The following is a 20,071-nucleotide window of genomic DNA, read 5'->3' on the forward strand; positions in this document are numbered from 1 at the left end:
ATAAAATTTTTGAATATTTCAATTTTTGGTTTATCATTATATTTATTTATTCACCTTAATATTGAAAAGCAGTGATCCTTTTCAAGTTGTAAATTTCCTAAAATGAGCATTTAAAAGCAATGTATTTAAAAAAAAAAAAGAAAGTCATATTTTTATAATTTTAATAAAATCTAAAAAATAAATCACTGACATAGATTTGTTGCACATAAAAGTGCTGGGAATTTAATTTTTTATATATAGCTTGAAAAGAAAAACATGGTAACATGAAAATAGAACCTTCCTTTTACAAGTAACAAGATATAGAAAATGTGACAATTTTTTCTCGAATCACTCTGTGCGGCCCACAAAACAAATCTAACTTTGAATATGGCCCCCATACTGAAAAAGGTTGGACACCACTGTTGTAATGTAATCTGTATATTTTTGAAAGTTGTTGTTTGTTGTTTTGGTTTTTAGGAGCATTAGCAACTAAGGCTATATTGCTCCGGGAAATGAGGTGGTCATTCCCTGACCTTTCCTCATCCTCCGTATTTGGTGGTGACAGGCTCGAACCCCGGTCTAATCAAGAAGCGTGTGTGCTACGTACTGCTGCTCCTTCCCACCTGGCTACGGAGGCGCCTTTGAAAGTTGTGAGACCTGCCTTCAAGAACTGTGTAGATGCGCTGTGATTGAATAATTTCTCCAGTTGACTTCAATGTGTTTTCCATAATTTTTGTCAGTGCATTACTTGTTGGGATGGGTCTGAGATCTTTGGTTGATTTAGGTTTATTTATTTTCAGTTGCAGCCTGAAAGGATATCATAATTCCATTATATAAGGATATTGTTAGACCACACTTGGAATACTGCACCATAAAAAAAAAAAATTGTTACCCGTCTTTTAACCCTTTCAAGGACCTTGAAAGGTTCTTGAAAAGGGTTCAAAGATGGGTAACTTGCCTGGTGAGATTGGCAAAAGGACATCCATATGAAGAAAGACTTCGAATATGTGGGTTGCACAACTTGGAAACTAGGCACCTTAGAGTTGACTTGATTAAGATGTTTAGAGCTCTGAGAGGCAAAAATAAAATGAATGAGGATGAAATTTTCACAGTTATAAGTGATTCTATAACTAAGGGCCATAAATTCAAGCTACCTGGGGGAGATGTTTAGAATGGATTGTAGGAAGTTTTATTTTAGCTAGCAAGTTATAAATTACTGGAATAAGTTACCTACATGGGTGGTTGAAGTTGATAGTTTGGGGAAATTCAATGGTCACCTACGGGAAGAGGGAAATGTACAGGTTGTTGATTTCCTTTTATTTTTTGATTCATTTTTATTTTACTCTTTTTTTTGGCTGGTGCAGCATAAGCCTTAGACTTCCTTGCACCATATGGCTATTACCAATAAAACTATATTGATTAGACCGGGGTTCGAGCCCATGAGCCACCAAATATGGAGGATGCGGAAAGGTCAGGGAATGACCACCGCATATCCCCGGAGTAATATGGCCTTAGTTGCTAATGCTCCTAAAAACCAAATAACAACAACAAATAAAACTATTCCACCTATCCTTTATACAAAATGTTTTTTTTTTATTTTGTTTCGCTGACAGTAGAGTCCCCAACAGAGCTCATGCACTCTGCTGTGTTCAGCATTGTGCTGGCAACTGAATTCTTGATGGGTCATTTTATGCAATTCAAAATTCATCCTCTTCCTTCAGAACTGATACAAATGACAACTCATATCAAATTTGTTCTGATGCGAGCCATTTCAGCCACTCATTGCAACTGATATTATTGACTCCCAGTTTGCCATTAATTATATGAATGTTACCAGTATTGTTAATTCAACTCTTAATTTTTTTAGCCTATTTGCTTTGTATACTTTGTTCTCCACACATTCCAAATGCTCCTTGAATTATATGCACCTTGATGAATTTCAAAGCCTCCAAAGTTCAGTCTTAAGATGCTATGGACAATATTGCCTGTGATCGATGCTTCTAATAAATTCTTGACCTCTTTCAGACCTTATTTGGAAATAAAATAATAATGCATTGTTTCACTGAATTATAACATCTCATATGCAGATGCCACAAATATTATAATGATAATTTGTGAATTTTGTTAAATCAGTGTAAAAACATAGTGTGAACTAAGTTTTTTTTTTTTTTTTTAATTTCATGTCAAAATTGAATGCTCATCACTCCCTGTCACATTATTCCTGACTATATTCTTCCTTTTATATCATTTTAACATTGTCCCTGCTAGCTTAACTTGCAATTTATTTTGTTGGTATGTGTGTCCTGTTTATACATACACCAGATAAATAATATTTGATTTTTTTCCCTTCTGATTTAACTCTAATAGTAAGCAAGAGGTATCCTATCAGTAAATAAGGTTTAAAAACAGTATTTATGGGGAGAAAAAATCAGTGAAAGGTAACTTCATTCTTTTTTTTTTTTTTTAAAGGACTGTCCAGAAGTAATGTACCAGTTGATGCTTGACTCTTGGCAAAAAGATAGGGTAAACAGGCCATCATTTTCCACAGTGGTAAAGATTTTGGACAAAATTCTTAGTTGTCCCGAGAGCCTCAGAAAAATTGCGCAACACAGGTAAGTGTAGCTGTTCAGTGTATTTAGAAAAATTTTATAGTTTGTATTCTTTGTAAAATCATAGCTGCCAACTCTCCAGAGTATTGATTGACAATCCATCTTTCTTTTTTTTTCTAACTAAATTTTATCTCTACTCTGATTCACCATCGTAACATAGTTGGTGACAAAGATTCATCTATCCGTTTTTTGTTTTTTCACAAAAAAAAACAGTAATGCTATGTTAAAGTTTGAATTTTTTAAAAAAAATTATGGATTTCTGCTTATTTCTACTAATGAAATTGTTGTAGTGTATGTATACTTGTGTGATGCAAAACTAATTAACAATATATTTTGTTAAATTCAAAAGAAATAAAAAAAAATTGGGGTTCTTGGGTGGGGAAATGAAAGTGCACAAGGAGACATAAAATATAACAAATTATTGCAAGTCATCCTTGGCATTTTAATAATCCTTTTAGGTGAAGCTTGTGGCCATGATCTTGACAGCCAAGTATTGAACAGCAATGCTATTGTTACTGACAAAACATTGATTCAACATTTCTAAAGAGGTGTGAAGATACTGCAGCAGTACCTTCCTCAAAGAAATCATAATCAATTGATTTATAATAGACAATCCAAGAGTAAATCCTGGGTAAGTTAATCGTTTGAGAGCATATGGTACTAGTAGTAGTGGTAGTAGTGGCATGTGATGCAAGAAAGCAAGTGTATGAGCTTATGCAGCATCAGCCAAAAAAAAAATCACACCATTCCCTCCAAATCCCTGTCCAGTTCTTCCTTAAATTTATTTAAGCTGTCAACTTCCACAATGACAGATGGAAGTTTGTTCCAGCAATTAACCACCCGCTGGCTAAAGGCAAATTTCCACACATCTATTCTACATCTGTCTTTTCTTAATTTGAATTTATGCCCCCTTAGGTTCGTAATCTGAACAAGTGGAAGGATCCCATCAGAATTCAGCATGCTCAACCAATTCAAGGCCTTATACACCTCAATCAGATCACCTCGCAGGTGCCTAGTCTCCAGCCACTGCAATTTGCAGAACTTAAGCCTCTCTTGGTAAGAGAATCCCTTCATTCCTCTCACCAATCTTGTTGCCCTTCTCTGTACACGCTCAAGCAAATCTACATCCTTCCTAAAATGAGGCCTCCAGACCTGTACGCAGTACTCAAGTCATGGCCTGACCATTGCCTTATACAGAGGGACAATCACCTTTTCCCTGCTAGCAAAATTCCTATATATCATTGACAAAACCCCATGACCTGCCTTGGCAGCCTGTCTGCATTGCTCAGAAAACTTCATATCTGACTGTACAATTACTCTGGTCTTTTTCATTTTCTACCACCTTAAGTGTAGTATCACACAGTTGGTACGTTTCTCTGGGGTTACTTCTACCCATATGCAGTGCATTTGTCAAGGTTAAACTTCAGTTGCCACTTCTTAGCCCATCTGTCCGAATTATCTAGATCCTTGCAGTAGCACACTACCATTACTGTCATTAACAACCCTGCCAACCTTTGTATCACCTGTAAACTTCGACACTAAGCCTGATATACCTTCATCAATATACAAAACACCGAACCCTGTGGGACTCCACTAATAACATTAGTCAATGAAGAGCAGCACCCATTAATTACCACCCTCTGTCTTCTCCCACTCAACCATCCTTTTATCCATTGTAGCAACTTACACTTAATACCATTGTGCTCCAATTTGTACAACAGTTTTCCATGCGTAACAGTGTCAAAAGCTTTCCTGAAATCCAAATATATGATATCATAATTATTTTTTGCATCCAGTTCCTTTGTAACCACATCATAATATCCTATCAAATTTGTCAGACAAGACTTTCGCTAAACAAACCCATGCTGTGTCTGAATTATTGCTGCAGTCTTGTCTAGATGATCCTGCAATGCATCTTTAACCAGTGACTCCATTATTTTACCCAGAACAGAAGTTAAACTAACTGGTCTGTAATTTCTCGTGTCACCCTTCGATCCCCCTTTGTGAATTGGGGATACATTTGCACATCTCCAGTCCGTGGGGTCCTCCCTTGAGTCCAAGGATGCTCTCATAATTATGGTTAAGGGTTTGCTTAATTTCTTTGCCACTTCCTTTAATATAACTGGATAGATCCCATCCACCCCAGGTGCCTTTCTTATGTTTATCTTCAATAAGTTCTCCTCCACTTTGCTCTCAGTTATTACAAAATCATTAAGCACCTTCTGCCATTATCAAACCTTAATAACTTCTCATGTGTGAATGTAGATGCAAAATACTCATTCAGTCTGTTTGCGATCTGAGCAGAATAATCAACAGCCGAACCATCGATATCCAGTGGACCAATCAGATTCATCCCCTTCCTTTTAGAGTTTATATAAGTAAAGAAATCCTTGCTGTTTTTCTTAGCATCTTTTGCCAAAGATTTCTCGTAATCTGCCTTCGCCTGCCTAATCTCCTTTGTGACCTGATTACAGACTAGCTTATATCTGCCATAGGCTTCTGAGTCGCTTAATAATTTATATGCATCCCATGCATTTTTCTTCTCTGTCACAAGTCTCATTAGTTCATTTGATAACCATTTAGACCTAAATCTTGAACAATATTTCTTAATAGGTATGAAACTTTTAGTAGCAACGACGATTAATTCTTTGAATGCTTCCCACTTAACAGTAAACAGTCCTATGGCTCTATTTTTATATAAAATATGTACAGGCAACCCCCATATAACATGGTATTTCTACAATTGCCTGAAGATTGCCACAGTGGCAATCTTCAGGGCAGAATGCACTGGTCTCACAGTTATTGTTGGTGACTCTGTTATTAGGAAAATGGGAAATATATCATTTTAGAGCAGATATCATCTTTTCAGAGCACAAAGGGTGATACTGTTGTACACATTGGCACTAATGACATTAAGAGTATGAGATCAGCAGACTTACTTAGAAAGTACAGGTAAATGTTGAAAAAAAAGTTGCGAGTTAGGGTTAAATTTGAAAGTGTCTTCAATTCTGCCCAGAAATGATAGGAGGGAGTATATGGTGAGAGCTTTGTCAATCAATTCAGCCCTGGAGAGATTGTGCGAGGCTCATGAGGTAGAATTTTTCTCAGCCTGGTCTGTGCTTGTTAACAGGAGAGATTGTTTCTACAGGGATGGGATACACTTAAATAGAAAGGGTGCAAGGATATTTGCTGATGCAATCGAGGACGGAAGACTGCTAGCTTGGGATGATTCACAGACTAATATTTAACAGTAGCCGCAGGCAGAGGTGAAAGTGATTCTTGCACTACTTCTATTGGAATGAGCAGCAGCCTGGAAAGCAAGGAGCTGGGAGTTATCATGGAACAAGTAATTACATAGCCAGTATTAAGATAACTAAAAGTAAGAATAGGTGCAGGTATACATGCATGTACACCAATGCTAGGAGTATAGTAAATAAATTTAATTTATTTGAAGTGCTGATTGGTCACTCGCACACTATCAAGGTTTTTATGGATTTATTGGATGATTGTTTTCTACAGCAGCATGTTCAAGAGGCAACTAGAGGGAGCAATACTCTTGATCTGATTATCAGCAGTGATTCTGTATGTATTAAGAATCTGCAGAAAAAGGAACCACTAGGTGGCAGTGACCACAGTGTGCTGATGTGAGATTTACTTAAAGATGTAACTACCATCAAGGGTAAAGGGAAGGTTTTTGCTTTCGTAAAAGGTGGCTACAGTGGTCTCACAGAGTTTTAATTCTATACAATGGGATCAACAGCAAATTCTAAATGGGAAGCATTCAAGGAATGCTTGGAAGCTACTACGCTTTTTGCCCCAACTAAAATTCTTTTCAAGGTTTAGGCCTAAATGTATGGCAGATGAACTAATGAGACTCATGGCACAGAAGAAAAATGCATGGGATGCACATAAATTATCAGGTAACACAGAAGACTATGGTAGATATAAGCTAGTCTAGTCTGTAATCAAGTCACAAAGGAAGTTAGGCAAGCACAGACAGATTGTGAGAAATCTTTGGCAAAGGATGCCAAGAAAAACACAGCAAAGGCTTCTTTACTTATGTAAAGATGGGAGGGGATGAATCAGATTGGTCCACTTGATATCGAAAGTTTGATTGTTGATCAACCTGCTGAGGTAGCTGACAACATGCATTAAGAATCTGCAGATAAAGGAACCACTAGGTGGCAGTGATCACAGTGTGCTGAAGTTGCATTTACTCAAAGAGGTAACTACCATTAGGGGTAAAGGAAAGGGTTATTGCTTTCGTAAAGGCGACTACGATGGACTGAGACAGAATTTAAATTCTATACAGTGGGACCAACTGATGATGTTACCAACAGCAAATTCAAAATGGGAAGCATTCAAAGGACTTATCTTGGAAGCTACTAGGCTTTACATACCAACTAATGAGACATATGGCAAAGAAGAAAAATGCATGGGATGCATACAAATTAACACATGACACAAAAGCCCATGATAGATACAAGTTGATCTGTAACCAAGTTACAAAGGAGGTTAGGCAGGCGAAGGCAGATTACGAGAAATCTTTGGCAAGGGATGCAAAGAAAAACAACAAAGAGTTCTTTACTTATGTAAACTCTAGAAGGAAGGGGATGAATCAGATTGGTCTACTTGATATCGATGGGTCAACTGCTGAAGATCCTGCTCAGGTAGCTAACAAACTAAATGAATATTTTGCATCGACATTCACACATGAGGAGTTACTCAGCGAGGGGAATGCCAGAGGTGTATTCAACTCTGGCAGTAATCTAGAGAATCTTGTAATAACTCAGAGTAAAGTGGAGGAGAAATTGTTGAGATAAACACAAGAAAGGCACCTGGGGTGGATGGGATCTATCCAGTTATATTAAAGGAGGCAGCAAAGGAAGTAAGAAAACCCTTAGCCATAATTATGAGAGCTTCCTTGGACTTAGGGGAGGTACCCACAGACTGGAGATGTGCAAATGTGACCCCAATTCACAAAGGAGGATCAAAGGCTGACACAAGTAATTATAGACCTGTGATTTTAACTTCTGTTCCAGGAAATTTAATGGAGGCACTGGTTAAAGAAGCACTGCAGGATCATCTAGACAAGACTTCAGTTAGAAAGGCCTCTGATACTGTTGCACACGGAAGACTGCTGCACAAATTGGAGCAGTGTGGCATTGGAGGCAAATTGCTGCTATGGATAAAGGGGTGGTTGAGGGGGAGAAGACAGAGAGTGGTAATCAATGGGCACTTTCGTGGACTAATATTATTAAGGAGTCCCTCAGGGTCCATTATTGTTTTCTATATTTATAAATGATATTGATGATGGTATATCAAGCTTAATGTCCAAGTTTGCAGACGATACGAAGGTTGGCAGGGTTGTCAAGGACACTACTGACACTATGCTGCTGCAACAGGATCTGGAAAGTTGAGCAGATGGGCTGAGAGGTGGCAAATGAAGTTTAACATTGACAAATGTAAAGTACTACATATGGGAAACAGCAACCCCAGAGCAACGTATCAACTCTGTGGTACCACACTGACAGTGGTAGAGAATGAAAGGGACCTGGGGGTGGTTGTGCCGGCATATATGAAGTTCTCTGAGCAGTGCAGACGGGCTGCAAGTGTAGCTCATGGTGTGTTGTCAATGATATATAGGAATTTTTCTAGCAGGGATAAGGAGGTGATTATTCCCTTGTATAAGGCAATGGTCAGGCCACACCTAGAGTACTGAATACAGGTCTGGAGGCCTCATTTCAAGGATGTAGAGCTGCTGGAACTAGTACCGAGAAGAGCATCAAGATTAGTGAGTGGAACAAAGGGGTGCTCTTACGAAGAAAGGCATAAGTTTTGCAAATTACAGTGTCTAGAGACTAGGCACCAGCGAGGTGATCTGATAGAGGTGTATAAAGCCTTGAATGGTTTGAGCATGCTCAATGCTGATGGGATTCTTCCTCTTGCTTAGAATAATCACCTGAGTGGGCATAAATTCGAATTGAGGAAAGACAGATGTAGGATAGACGTGCGGAAATTTGCCTTTAGCCAGCGGGTGGTTGGTTGGTGGAACAGACTTCCATCCCTTGTCATGGAAGTTGATAGCCTAAATAAGTTTAAGGCTCAGCTGGACAGGTATTTCGAACGAACAGAGGGGTGAAGTGGAAGTGTTTTTTTTTTTTTTATGGCTGATGCTGCATAAGCTTGCTTTCTTGCATGAAATGCCTCTACTAATGCTAATATTAATATTGTTCCCTCATCTGGGATGTTAACCCCAAATCTCTCTCAGGCTTCTAGACTCTGTTCAAAAGTTTGCAATTAGTTTAATTAATGACCCATCTCTAACAAAGTCTCACCACTCTCTTTCTGCTATAGCCCTTTTTACAGATACTTCTATGGGCACTGTTCTTCTGAGTTGGCTTCTATAATCCCCTTCAAAACTACTCCAAACACGTACCGCAACCAGCTAGCACCCTGTTACTATCCAACTTCATAGTCACAGAACCAACATTTCTTCTTCCTCATTTAATCCTTCAACTTCCGTTTTTTGGAACAAACTACTTCCTGAAAATTACAATCTATAAAAAGTCTAATGTGAACAAATATCTTTCACCTTCTCAACCTTCCACCCATGCACAGTACTAAGTACTGTATGTTCTAATTCCTTTCGTGCTTTGGGTTTAATTAAAAAAAAAAAAGTTCAATGAAATGGGAAATATTTGTCATATATTTTAGGAATACGAGCAAATTCTCCAGCAGAAGGGGAAACCACCAGTGGAATGAGAAAGTGGAGAAATGCTGTCAGGACATGCTGCTTTTTTTTGCCATCAAGACTCTTCAAAATTCTTCTGACATTCTTTTGATAGAAGACCTCAGGAGGCATTGAGTGGAGTGTACTGGGAATAGTAGGATGCTAGTAAGTCAGCTTTATCTTCAACTGAGGGGCAATCGAACCATCTGGTTTTAAGAGAGGTGTTGGAGTAGATCGACAAATATTGCAGCCAATAGATTTGGCAAGTGATCAGAATTATTGACAGCTGTTTGGACAAGAAGCAAGTTTTCTGCTCTTGGCTTGTACAAAATCTAGTTTGGATTCATTAATAACTGCTTTAAAATTGTTGCAAGCTTCGCAGCTTAGGTAGAAAATTAATCTGGAGATTTGGATGTAAGCCAATTGTGATATGAAATATTCTTACCTTGAAAACCTTATCACATTTATTGGAAAACCATCGTTTAGAAAACTGACAAGATTTTAAGATGAATTGTGGAACAATGTATTTCATTCCTACAAGAATAATTTCATTGACATCAGAAGATATAAAACATTAATCCAAGGAAAAGAATAATAGAAATCTCACAGATCATCCTATTTTGCATTCTTGTAAACAAACAGTGAGGATCAGAACAGCCATGAGTGAAAGGCTCCACTGGAGAAGAGACCACCACCAAGTTTGAATTGAGGTACCCAGAGGACCACTCACCTCAACTGTGTACTTTGAAGAACTGTTTGTGAAAAAAAGATAGAGTATAAAGTTGGTGATTAGGATTGTCTGTTATTCTGGTTGGTAAATGAACATTTCTATGCAAGGTCATTAGTAATTGCAACAGCCTCAGCATCTTGACCAGCTGGAGAAAAAGTAGAGTTTCAAAGAAAGGAAGTCAACAGATGAATTCAACAGAATAAGATAGAGAGATTTTAAGTCAGAGAAGATTCCAAATTACTGTTTCTGTGAACTGAGTTGTGGAATACCAGAGCAGACATGCATGACAAGTACCCCATTTGAAGCAATAGGAATGGTACTGTGAATAATTAGGATTCTTTCAAAAAAGTTAGGTGGGTTTGGAGACTGCAGATGGAAATCATTGAGATTTGAACTAAGACCATGTATATTTGTGAAAGGAAGTTTTTAGGAAGCTATGTGATAAGGGACAGTTTAGTCTTATTTGTTTCATGCTTCAAGGTGACTTGTTCCTTCTCTTCCAAGTGTTAGGACCATCCCATAATTTTAGCAATGTCTAGTGAAAAGCAAATCCTCTGTTTCATGATTCTGGGACTGGTAGTAACCTTTACTATAGCTGCATATACGTGAGAGGCACAACTGAGGTCATGTTATGTTAAGGAGCTACATATTCTTGCTGTGTATGTCACATACTAAAATTTCTTATTTCCCCTGATATTTACTTCATCTACAACAAGACATCATGAATAGTCAAACTAATAAAATAAACTTATCTGCAAAATATTTGAAACATCCAAAAACTTCTTATTATTCATTTCATAAATATAAATATACATGATCTCAAGTCCAGTCTTAATGATTTCCATTTCCACTTACGAGTACTTTTTTTCTGACAGAATCTAAAATTATTGGTGGCCTCAATCACCCCTCGTAGTTGTTGTAATTATTTGCCTCCTTAAAATGATTCCTTTCACTTCAAAGGTGGTACTTGTGCAAACATCCACTCTGATATTCCTTGTCAGAGATTTCCTTATTTGGGATCTCCTCTGGCTTAAAATCGTTGAACCTCATTCTGTTAAATTTATCTACTGCCCTCCCAACTCCAGCAATAACTTGGAATGCTGACTTTCTTTCTTTCTTTAAAACTCAACTTTCCTAAGAGTAAGGTAATTTTTCTTGGTGATTTAACATTCACATCTCCAGCCAGTAGAGGTGCTAAGGCTTTTTCACTTACTAATGACCTTATATAACTTTAAGAGCAAACAGTCCTAACCAATGCCCTCAATATTCCCTCACCAACAATCTATCAAAGTATATAATTAATATTAATGCGCAATGCACTACAAGCACTACAAGAATGCAAAATGGAATAATCTATATAATTTCTCTTTCCTTTGGTAGAATTACTGTTTTAAATCTTGAAATTATAATGTTTGCTCAGCTCACATCAGTGAAATTATCCTTAGAGGGTTGAAATCGTGTATTCCTTATTCTACCGTAAAATCTCATTGTTTATCTAAAAATTTGTCTTCTTAAAAGTTCCTTTTAAGAAGGCAAATAATTACAACAACTATGAGGAGTGATGGTGGTTGAGGCCACCAATAATTTTAGATTCTGGCAGAGAGCAAAGAGTGGGGATAAAGAATTCTTCACATATATAAATGCAAAGAAGAGAAGGACAATTCAGATTGGACATATGTAATGGACGTAGGATAGTATTAGATGCCCCAGCTGAACTCAACAGTTATATTTTACATCACTATTTACAGAAGAAAAACCCTTTAAGTCAATGAGAAATTATGGGAGTGATATGATTATTTAATGAAAAAACTGAAACCTAGAGGCAAGTAAGGCTCCTGGGGTTGATGGCATATACCCTATAATTTTAAGAGAAGCGACAAGTGAGTGCATTGAACCATTAAGGCTAATTATGAGAGCATCACTGGACTCAGGAGCGATTCTGTTGGATTGGAAAGGTGCCAACGTATCACCAATACATAAAGGCAGGTCTAAGAGAGCAGTGAGAAATTACAGACTAGTCAGTCTAACTTCAATAGTAGAGAAAATCATGGAGGCAATGATCAAGGGTGGAATTCAGGATCATTTAGATAGAAATGGAATTCTGAAGGATACACAGCATGGTTTTGTAAAGGGAAAATCATATTTAACAAATCTGGTTAGCTATTTTGACAGGGTCACTCATGAGCTGGATTTAGGGAATAAGTTCAACATTGTTTATTTAGATTTCAGTAAAGCATTTGACTCAGTCCCAAATGAGTGGTTACTTTATAAGCTGGAACAGGTTGGAATCACAGGGAAATTTTTTAGATGGATAGCAGGATGGCTTCAGGGCAGGAGGCAGAGGTTTGTGATGAATGGTTATTCTTCAGAATGGGTTAATGTAAGAAGTAGGATGGCCCAAGAATCAGTATTGGGACCACTGTTGTTTTTGATTTTCTTAAATGACATCAATGAAGGGATAGAGGGCAGGTTGTCTAAATTTGCATATGATGTAAAGATTGGTAGAGTAGTTAATGATTACTGCCAAGCAGAGCTTCTTCAGAGTGACCTAGATAGACTTCAAGGATGATGAGAAAAGTGGCAGCTATGCTGTAATTCAGCAAAATGCAAGGTCTTACACCCTGGGGAACAGTAATCCCAAAATAACTTATATATACACTTGGCAGATTTGAACCAAAGTCAGTAGTGGAAGAAAGGTACTTGGGAGTTACGATACGGTCAGACATGAAGTTCTCCGAGCATAGTAGACAGGTTGCAAGGAAGGTAACTTGCCTGGTGAGATCAGCAAAAGGGCATCCATAGGAAGAAAGACTTCGAGTATGTGGGTTGCACAGCTTGGAAACTTGACATCTTAGAGGAGACTTGATTGAGGTGTTTAAGGCTCTGAGTGGCAAAAATAAAATTAATGAGGATGAAATTTTCACAGTTATAAATGATTCTAGAACAAGGGGATGTTTAGACTGGATTGCAGAATGTTTTATTTTAGCCAGCAAGTTATAAATTACTGGAATAAGTTACCTACATGGGTGGTTGAGGCTGACAGTTTGGAGAAATTGAAAGGTCAGCAGGATAGTTACCAAAAGGAGGAGGGAAATGCATAGGTTGTCTATTTTCTTTTCTTTTATTAATTATTTTATTTAGTTTATTATTATTTTACTCATTATTATTTTTTTTTTTTTGGCTGATGCAGCATAAGTAAGCCTTAGGCTTCCTTGCACCATATGACTAATACTAAAACGGTCAGTTCAGCTATAACGCACATTTTTGCAATGCAAATTTGCTCCAATGCGACTGATATATTAGGAAACAATGTGAGTATAATGCGATGTTTGCATTGACTTATGTGCGATTTCGTCTGTGAGTAACACCAGGTGAACGCAAAACCCAGCACCAAGCTGAACATAGCAACCTGCACTGTGTTCACGTTACATATAAGTTTATGAAGTAAACTTATATGTGTGTGAGAGATGTATTTCCTGTTTACTGTAGTTGTTTTGGTCAGAGACACTTGTCATTTGCTGTATTCACATGATATTGTAGGCCGACTCATGTTTTCAGGAGCTCACATTTTTCTGCTCAAACAGAAATTTTGTGAGACATTATAGCATGAGCAGAGGAGCACATTTCTGGAGATCACTACCATAAAACAATAAAAACAATTTGCAGTTCCCGGTTTATTGGGATTTTCAGTTAGTGCAATCTAATTATAAATGGGTAGTAAACTCGATCTTATTGCATTTGCAATAATACCGATAACTGGATTTCTGTGGATTTTTACGTTATTATGGTGAAATGTGTTTCCCCTTCCACAAAATCTTCATTACTATTTTTAAGCTACGTAAACTTGTCTGACTTGTGCAATTTGTGCATCCCATGTTCATCGTTATTGATTGTCTATCTTTTTTACTGTTTTAAATTTTACAATTCAAAAAAAAAAATGTCAGTGAACAGAAACATCAATCAAACAAACTTCACATCTTGTCAAGGTAAAGTGCTATATTTACTGAAATATTTATTTATTTATTAGATAGTATGAACCAGAGCTGTAATGCTCAATACGTTCTACATTGATATCAATATTTGTAAAATTGTTATCAAGTCATGAAAGCTGAACTCATCAAGAGATAAAAGAATAAGAGAAGTTTACCTCAATATAGTACGTAGAATATTTCTGTATGATACTCTCCAGAAATTAAAACGAAAAAATCGAAAAACTTAGAGTAACAAATAATTTAAAAAATAATTAAAAATCAATTTAATGCAATTAAAAGTAAGAAAATTAATTAAAAGAATTTACCGAAAAAAATTACAAAACGATTTTCCTTCCAGAAGCTGACAACACTTTTCAACCGTATTTCGTGATCACAGGAATGAATATTACCGAACAGGGGTGAGTATGAAACATAAATAGGGATTATTTGTCTTCGCACATGCACGTAAAAGCCCACGAAACAGAGATGAGATATGGCCAACGAACATTATATTGAGGTAAACTTCTCTTATTATTTTACAAATATTGATATCAACATAGAACATATTGAGCATTATAGCTCTGGTTCATACTATCTAATTCATTTTTTAAACTCTTATTAACTATTTCATTCACTTCCTTTCTCTCCAGGTATAACCTATTGATATACATAATTATGGGGAATTTTTTGAACAGCTTGGTGCAAAATTACGTTAAATTAACACTAAGATACTCAGTACAAAGCTACCATACTTTGTTTCTAAAATATTGCCTTCAAACCAACATTGTTTCGAAGTTTGCTAGGATCAATTTAAATCAAAAAATTTCGAGCATAACACAACTAGCACTTGCCACATTGCATAATATCGTTAAACTTGCCTTAAAATATTGCTATACTAATAAACAAAAATACATTTTTCATGTTAGGAAGCTTCTAGATAAAATTAAAAAATTATCTACATCCTAACGATTGGTCTGTATTGAAGACCTCCATAGATTTGCGACGGAAAGCACAGGCCTCAGATATAAAAAACCGACAGGTTAACAAATTACAAACGTTATCGGGAGGGTTAAAACATGTTCGTACGAATTCTAACACATTGTCACGGGCTTGCGATCAAGTGCATACAAGTTGGGTGACGACCCCCCCATACATAGAATACATCAGCTAGTTCGTGAACACCCCGCTCACCCAGCATTTAACGAACCGACATATCAACAGATTACAAATCTTTCCTCTTATATGCTATCGCAGGACCAGATTTCATTTTTATCCAAAGGATTAAATTATAATTTACCACCTCGAAAACTACCTAAAAAACAGTGCGTAACTGATATTGAATTTGGACTTCGTAATGTTCCACAAAAAGATTTATTTATTCTACAAGTTAACCAAGTGGTGAATAACATAAAAGAAATGCGACTTCCTAAATTGAATACATATGACAGTTCACGTGATGGTTGGTTGGGTTTTATTGGCGCATTAGCAACTAAGGCTATAATGTGCCAAAACCTGGTTATAAAAAAGATAAAAAACTTTCAGTAGCCTAATGAATTAGGTCACTAAGTCAAGGTATAAAAACAGGTATAAACTGTAAAAGACAAATATCAATAAACAAGTAACAATTTTTTAAATATCAGTAAAAAGGTTTACTGATTTCAAAAAGCTAAAAATAGCAGACACATGGTCATTGTCAGATAAAATCTGACTGAGTGTATACAGCTCAGTCAGAGGATTAAAAGTGGTAAAACGGAGATTGCTAAAATCAGGACAGTCAATTAAAATGTGTCTGATTGATAAAACTGTGCCAGGACGATCATCAGCCCTCAGCAAAAACGAATGAGTCAAATGACTATGTCCTATGCGGGTCTGGGCAAGAACAACTTCTTCTTTATATCGTATCGAATTATATCATATAAAGCCTGTACAGGCTTTATACGATATAATTTATTCGTAGTCTGTCTATTCCACGAATCTTGCCATTGGGAGTATATCTTTTGGGTGTATTATTTGCCTGTAGTCTGTATAAGGAACTGACAGGCAGCGATTATTACTGGGAATTGCTGATTTGGCTGCGGTGTCAGCCAAATCATTCCCCATAATCCCAATGTGGCTGGGAATCCAACAGAAGCGGATATCATATTCACGTTCATGGAGGAAGTGAATCTTCTGCTGAATGCAAGACAGAACTGGATGAGAATTATATCTCACAGTTATTAAAGCCTGTAACACGCTGAGAGAGTCAGAATATAAAATGAACCGTTGGTACTGGCATTTACTAATGTGATCCAAGGCTAACTCTATAGCGTGCAGCTCTGCAGTAAATATGCTGCATTCGGGGAGAATCTGCTGTGATATGGTGATGTCCGGAAAGACAGCAGCTGATCCCACATATGATTCCGACTTCGAGCCGCCTGTGTAAACTGGCGCGAAGTCAGAATGTTCAGCTCGGTGTGCTGAATAAAGCTGCAGGTAGACAGATGATGGAGTGTCCGACTTTCCCCAATTTCTAAGGGACAAGTCACATGCCGGGACATGAGCATGCCAGGGTGGAAGAGGTTGCTTTGGTGTATGGACAACCTTGTCTACCTTGATATTAAGTTCTTTGAGTAGCTTGGAGACAAATACCAAAAGGACGATTGGCAGTCTTACGGGTGTTGTACAAATTTTCCCATCGTGGCTCAAAAACGAATGGCCACGTAGGATGTTCTGGCAGGGATTTCAGTTTTAAAGCATACATTAGAGACAACTGTTTATGTTGAAGCGATAACGGTGGTTTGTTTGCTTTGCCGTATAAGCTCTGGACAGGAGACGTTCAATATGCTCCAATAGCCAGATGATGGACAGGATCCAGCCATCGAAGTACACTGTCTCTGCCCGAATTGTACACCAGGGATCCGTAATCTAGTCTGGATTATACAAGTGCACGGTAGATGCATAGTAGGGGGCATCGATCCGCACCCCAAGATGTAGAGGAAAGAGAGCGCAGAATATTCAGGCCTCTTGTGCACTTTGTGCTGAGTTGACGGATGTGATCCAGAAAGGTTAGCTTTTTATCAAATATGAGTCCCAAGAATTTTGTATCCACCGCTACTGGAATAGCATTTTATCCGAGCCTTAATTCAGGTTCAGGATGGAGATTATGCTTACGACAAAAGTGTATGCAAACGGTCTTCTCCGGCGAGAACCTGAAGTCATTAGCAAGTGCCCAGGAATTAAGGCGATCAATGGCTTTTTGCAGGTCTTTCAATAACCCTCATGTTGCATGACTGACAAAATATGCTAAAGTCATCAACATAGAGGGCACTGTTTACAGTTGGAGGAAGTTGTTCTGTGATGGAATTTACTTTGATGGCGAAAAGCGTGACACTTAATACTGATCCTTGTGGTACTCCCTCCACTTGGCTGAAGGAACGAGAGAGTGAGGATCCCACACAAACTTGAAAAGATCGATTGGCTAAAACGTTTTTAATAAAAATGGGGAGATGCCCTCTAAGACCAAGGCTATGCAAATCTTTTAAGATGCCAAATCTCCAAGTTGTGTCATATGCTTTCTCCATCTCAAAGAATACAGACACTAAGTGTTCACGTTTTAGGAAAGCATCCCGGATGGATGTTTCCTGTCTAATAAGATGGTCCAAAGTGAACCGGTTCCTTCGGAAGCTGCACTGGACGTTGGGAGAGAAGGTCATTTGATTCTAAATACCATATTAAACGAAAATTAACCATTCTCTCCAGGATTTTGCACAGACAGCTAGTCAGAGCAATAGGACGATAATTAGTAGTGATTGATTGCCTTTCGCCAGGAATCCGGAAACTGCCCTTCAATAAATATTCTGTTATATAGAAGGAGCAGATAATCCATAGATTTTGGTGAAAGATGCTTAATCATTTCATAATGGATGCCATCTGGTCCAACAGGGCTCTTTTCAGTTCCTCTATAGTGAATGTCCCATTGTAGGGATAAAGGCTTTTGTGAACTCAATAAATAGCGGGCAATCGGTGTGAATGACTCTCTTGGTGGTACAGTCATCTCAGTTTGCCTACCGATAGTGCACTTCGCAGAAACCTTCTGGGCATATGAAGGATTCCCACTATTTATTGGTTGAATGCGTTTTCTAGCCTCTGGGTAGGAGATATTCAGCTCTGTTTTCAGTTTTTGGATCTCTTTTTCATCCTTCCACCGCTGGCATGCTCTGGAGTAGGCAGGATGATCTTATTGGCAATTTACACAGATCGGTTTGGAAGCTGAACATTCCTTGCTCTCGTGGTCTTTCGCACCACATCGAGCACAGGCAGGGTTACCACGACAAGCCGTTTTTGAGTGGCGTATTTTTGGCATTTAAAACATCTCAGTGGGTTTGGAATATAGATCCTCACTGGGCAGTTTAAATACCCTGCCTTGATGGAACTAGGAAGCCATGGGGTGTTAAAAGTTAGGATGAGAACTCGGATAGGGACGAGATTCCCTTCCTTCCGCATTGATATTCTCTTGACAGCTGTCACTCCTTGGTCTTTTAGTTCAGAGCAGATCTCTTCTTCAGAGACATGAAGAAGATCCCACTCTGAAATGACACCTCGTGAAGAGTTCAAAGTTTTGTGGGGTGTTACATTGATCAGTATTCCCCCTATGGATGTTGTGTTTAACATTCTTTCTGCTTGCTTTGTGTTTGAAGCTTCGATTAAAAGATCGCCAGAACGCAGCCGTTTTACGGATTTTGGTGATCCTGCCAACCTTCTAATTCTTTCTGGATGAAGAAGGGTGACGTCTTCCCAATTGACTGCTCTCCGGTGGAATGGAGAATGAGGAAAAGCGGTGTCACTGATGGCGGTGGTGTATCCTCAGTCCTGGCTCTTTTTGCAGAGGTGTTTTCTATGTCATCGTCTCGATTAGGTAGGGCCTTGTTGGGGCCCCAGAAGAAGAAGGATTTAAATTACTCATAGGAGTAAGATAAAAATTTCAGATGACCCACCACGGAGCCCTCTAAGGGGACGCCCACTCGTGAACTAGCAGGTACTATGTACACAAATGGGACACCAAGTTAGCTTAGAGGCACCATACCCACGTTTCCAATAAGCCTTGATCCCGTCCCAGGACCAAAGGGAGAGAGACTTATTGGAATGCAGTTGACCCTAGTAGTAAGAACTACCCGCTGATTGATCCCAGTCGGGCCGGTCCGGGATAACCCGTCTTGTCAAAGCAGGGGCCAAAGTGGTGTATTAAGGCTGGGCCCCTCAACCACCAGGATCCCCCTTTCCGAATTCCACGGGTCACGGCTGCACACGCCGGATTCCAAAGATGTAACCCTGGAACCACGGTATGGACATTAGATCCCAGTGATGTTAATCTGGAAAACCAGCAGCATCACTGGGAGGTCCCCTCACCACGTACAGGTGCCCACGTCGAGGGGCAGTTGACGAGAACTTCGGGAAAATAAAGACATTATTATACACAGGGGAGATACAGTGGTAATACTCGATAAACCTGATTATACTAATAAGTTAGAATCAGTTGTTAGTTGTTTCAGATACCTCCACTTATCTTGCAGTAGACACGGCACTATTTACCAATTTAGTCAATCATTAAATAAAATGTTAACCACGTATCAAAAAAATGACTACATTACAAAGGGTACTAGGAAAGTTTTGCAATACAGCTTTGTTTATTTAATTTTTTCAAAGTAATTTCCTCTACATTCAATACACCTCTCCATCCTCCGAAACCAATCTTTAAACCAGTTCTGCCAAGTTTCACTAGGGAGTAAAGCACACTCGTTGTCCCAAGCCCGTAGAAGGTCCTCATCACTGGAAAACCGCCTCCCTTTTAGCTTCATTTTCACATGCGGGAACAGTGCAAAGTCGCAGGGAGCAAGGTCTGGACTGTAGGGAGGGTGCTCGAGAAGTTTCAGTCCTGTCGTGGTCAAATATTCGGTGCAGGCTTTGGCGCGGTTAGCTGGAGCATTATCGTGATGGAGGTACCAGGTGTCCATTCTTGACTTTGGCCGCAGGTTCTTCATAGATCCACTGACTTTAGGCAGGCATTGTTCAG

At 38.4% G+C, this 20,071-nt stretch overlaps 1 protein-coding gene across 2 annotated transcripts in view; it reads left to right on the forward strand.

The window, feature by feature from the left end:
• Positions 1-20,071, forward strand: part of LOC150079203 (ephrin type-B receptor 1-B-like) — a 452,380-nt gene that overhangs the window by 416,661 nt on the left and 15,648 nt on the right. For both annotated transcript variants that reach the window (XM_090383683.1, XM_090383684.1), the window contains exon 15: positions 2,449-2,591. In XM_090383683.1, the coding sequence (XP_090239809.1) occupies positions 2,449-2,591 (143 nt within the window). The remainder of the gene's footprint in view (positions 1-2,448; positions 2,592-20,071) is intronic.

This window comes from Mastigoproctus giganteus, chromosome 10 (genome assembly GCF_048544385.1).
Source record: "Mastigoproctus giganteus isolate SK-2022 chromosome 10, ASM4854438v1, whole genome shotgun sequence".
NCBI classification, from domain to species: domain Eukaryota; kingdom Metazoa; phylum Arthropoda; class Arachnida; order Uropygi; family Thelyphonidae; genus Mastigoproctus; species Mastigoproctus giganteus.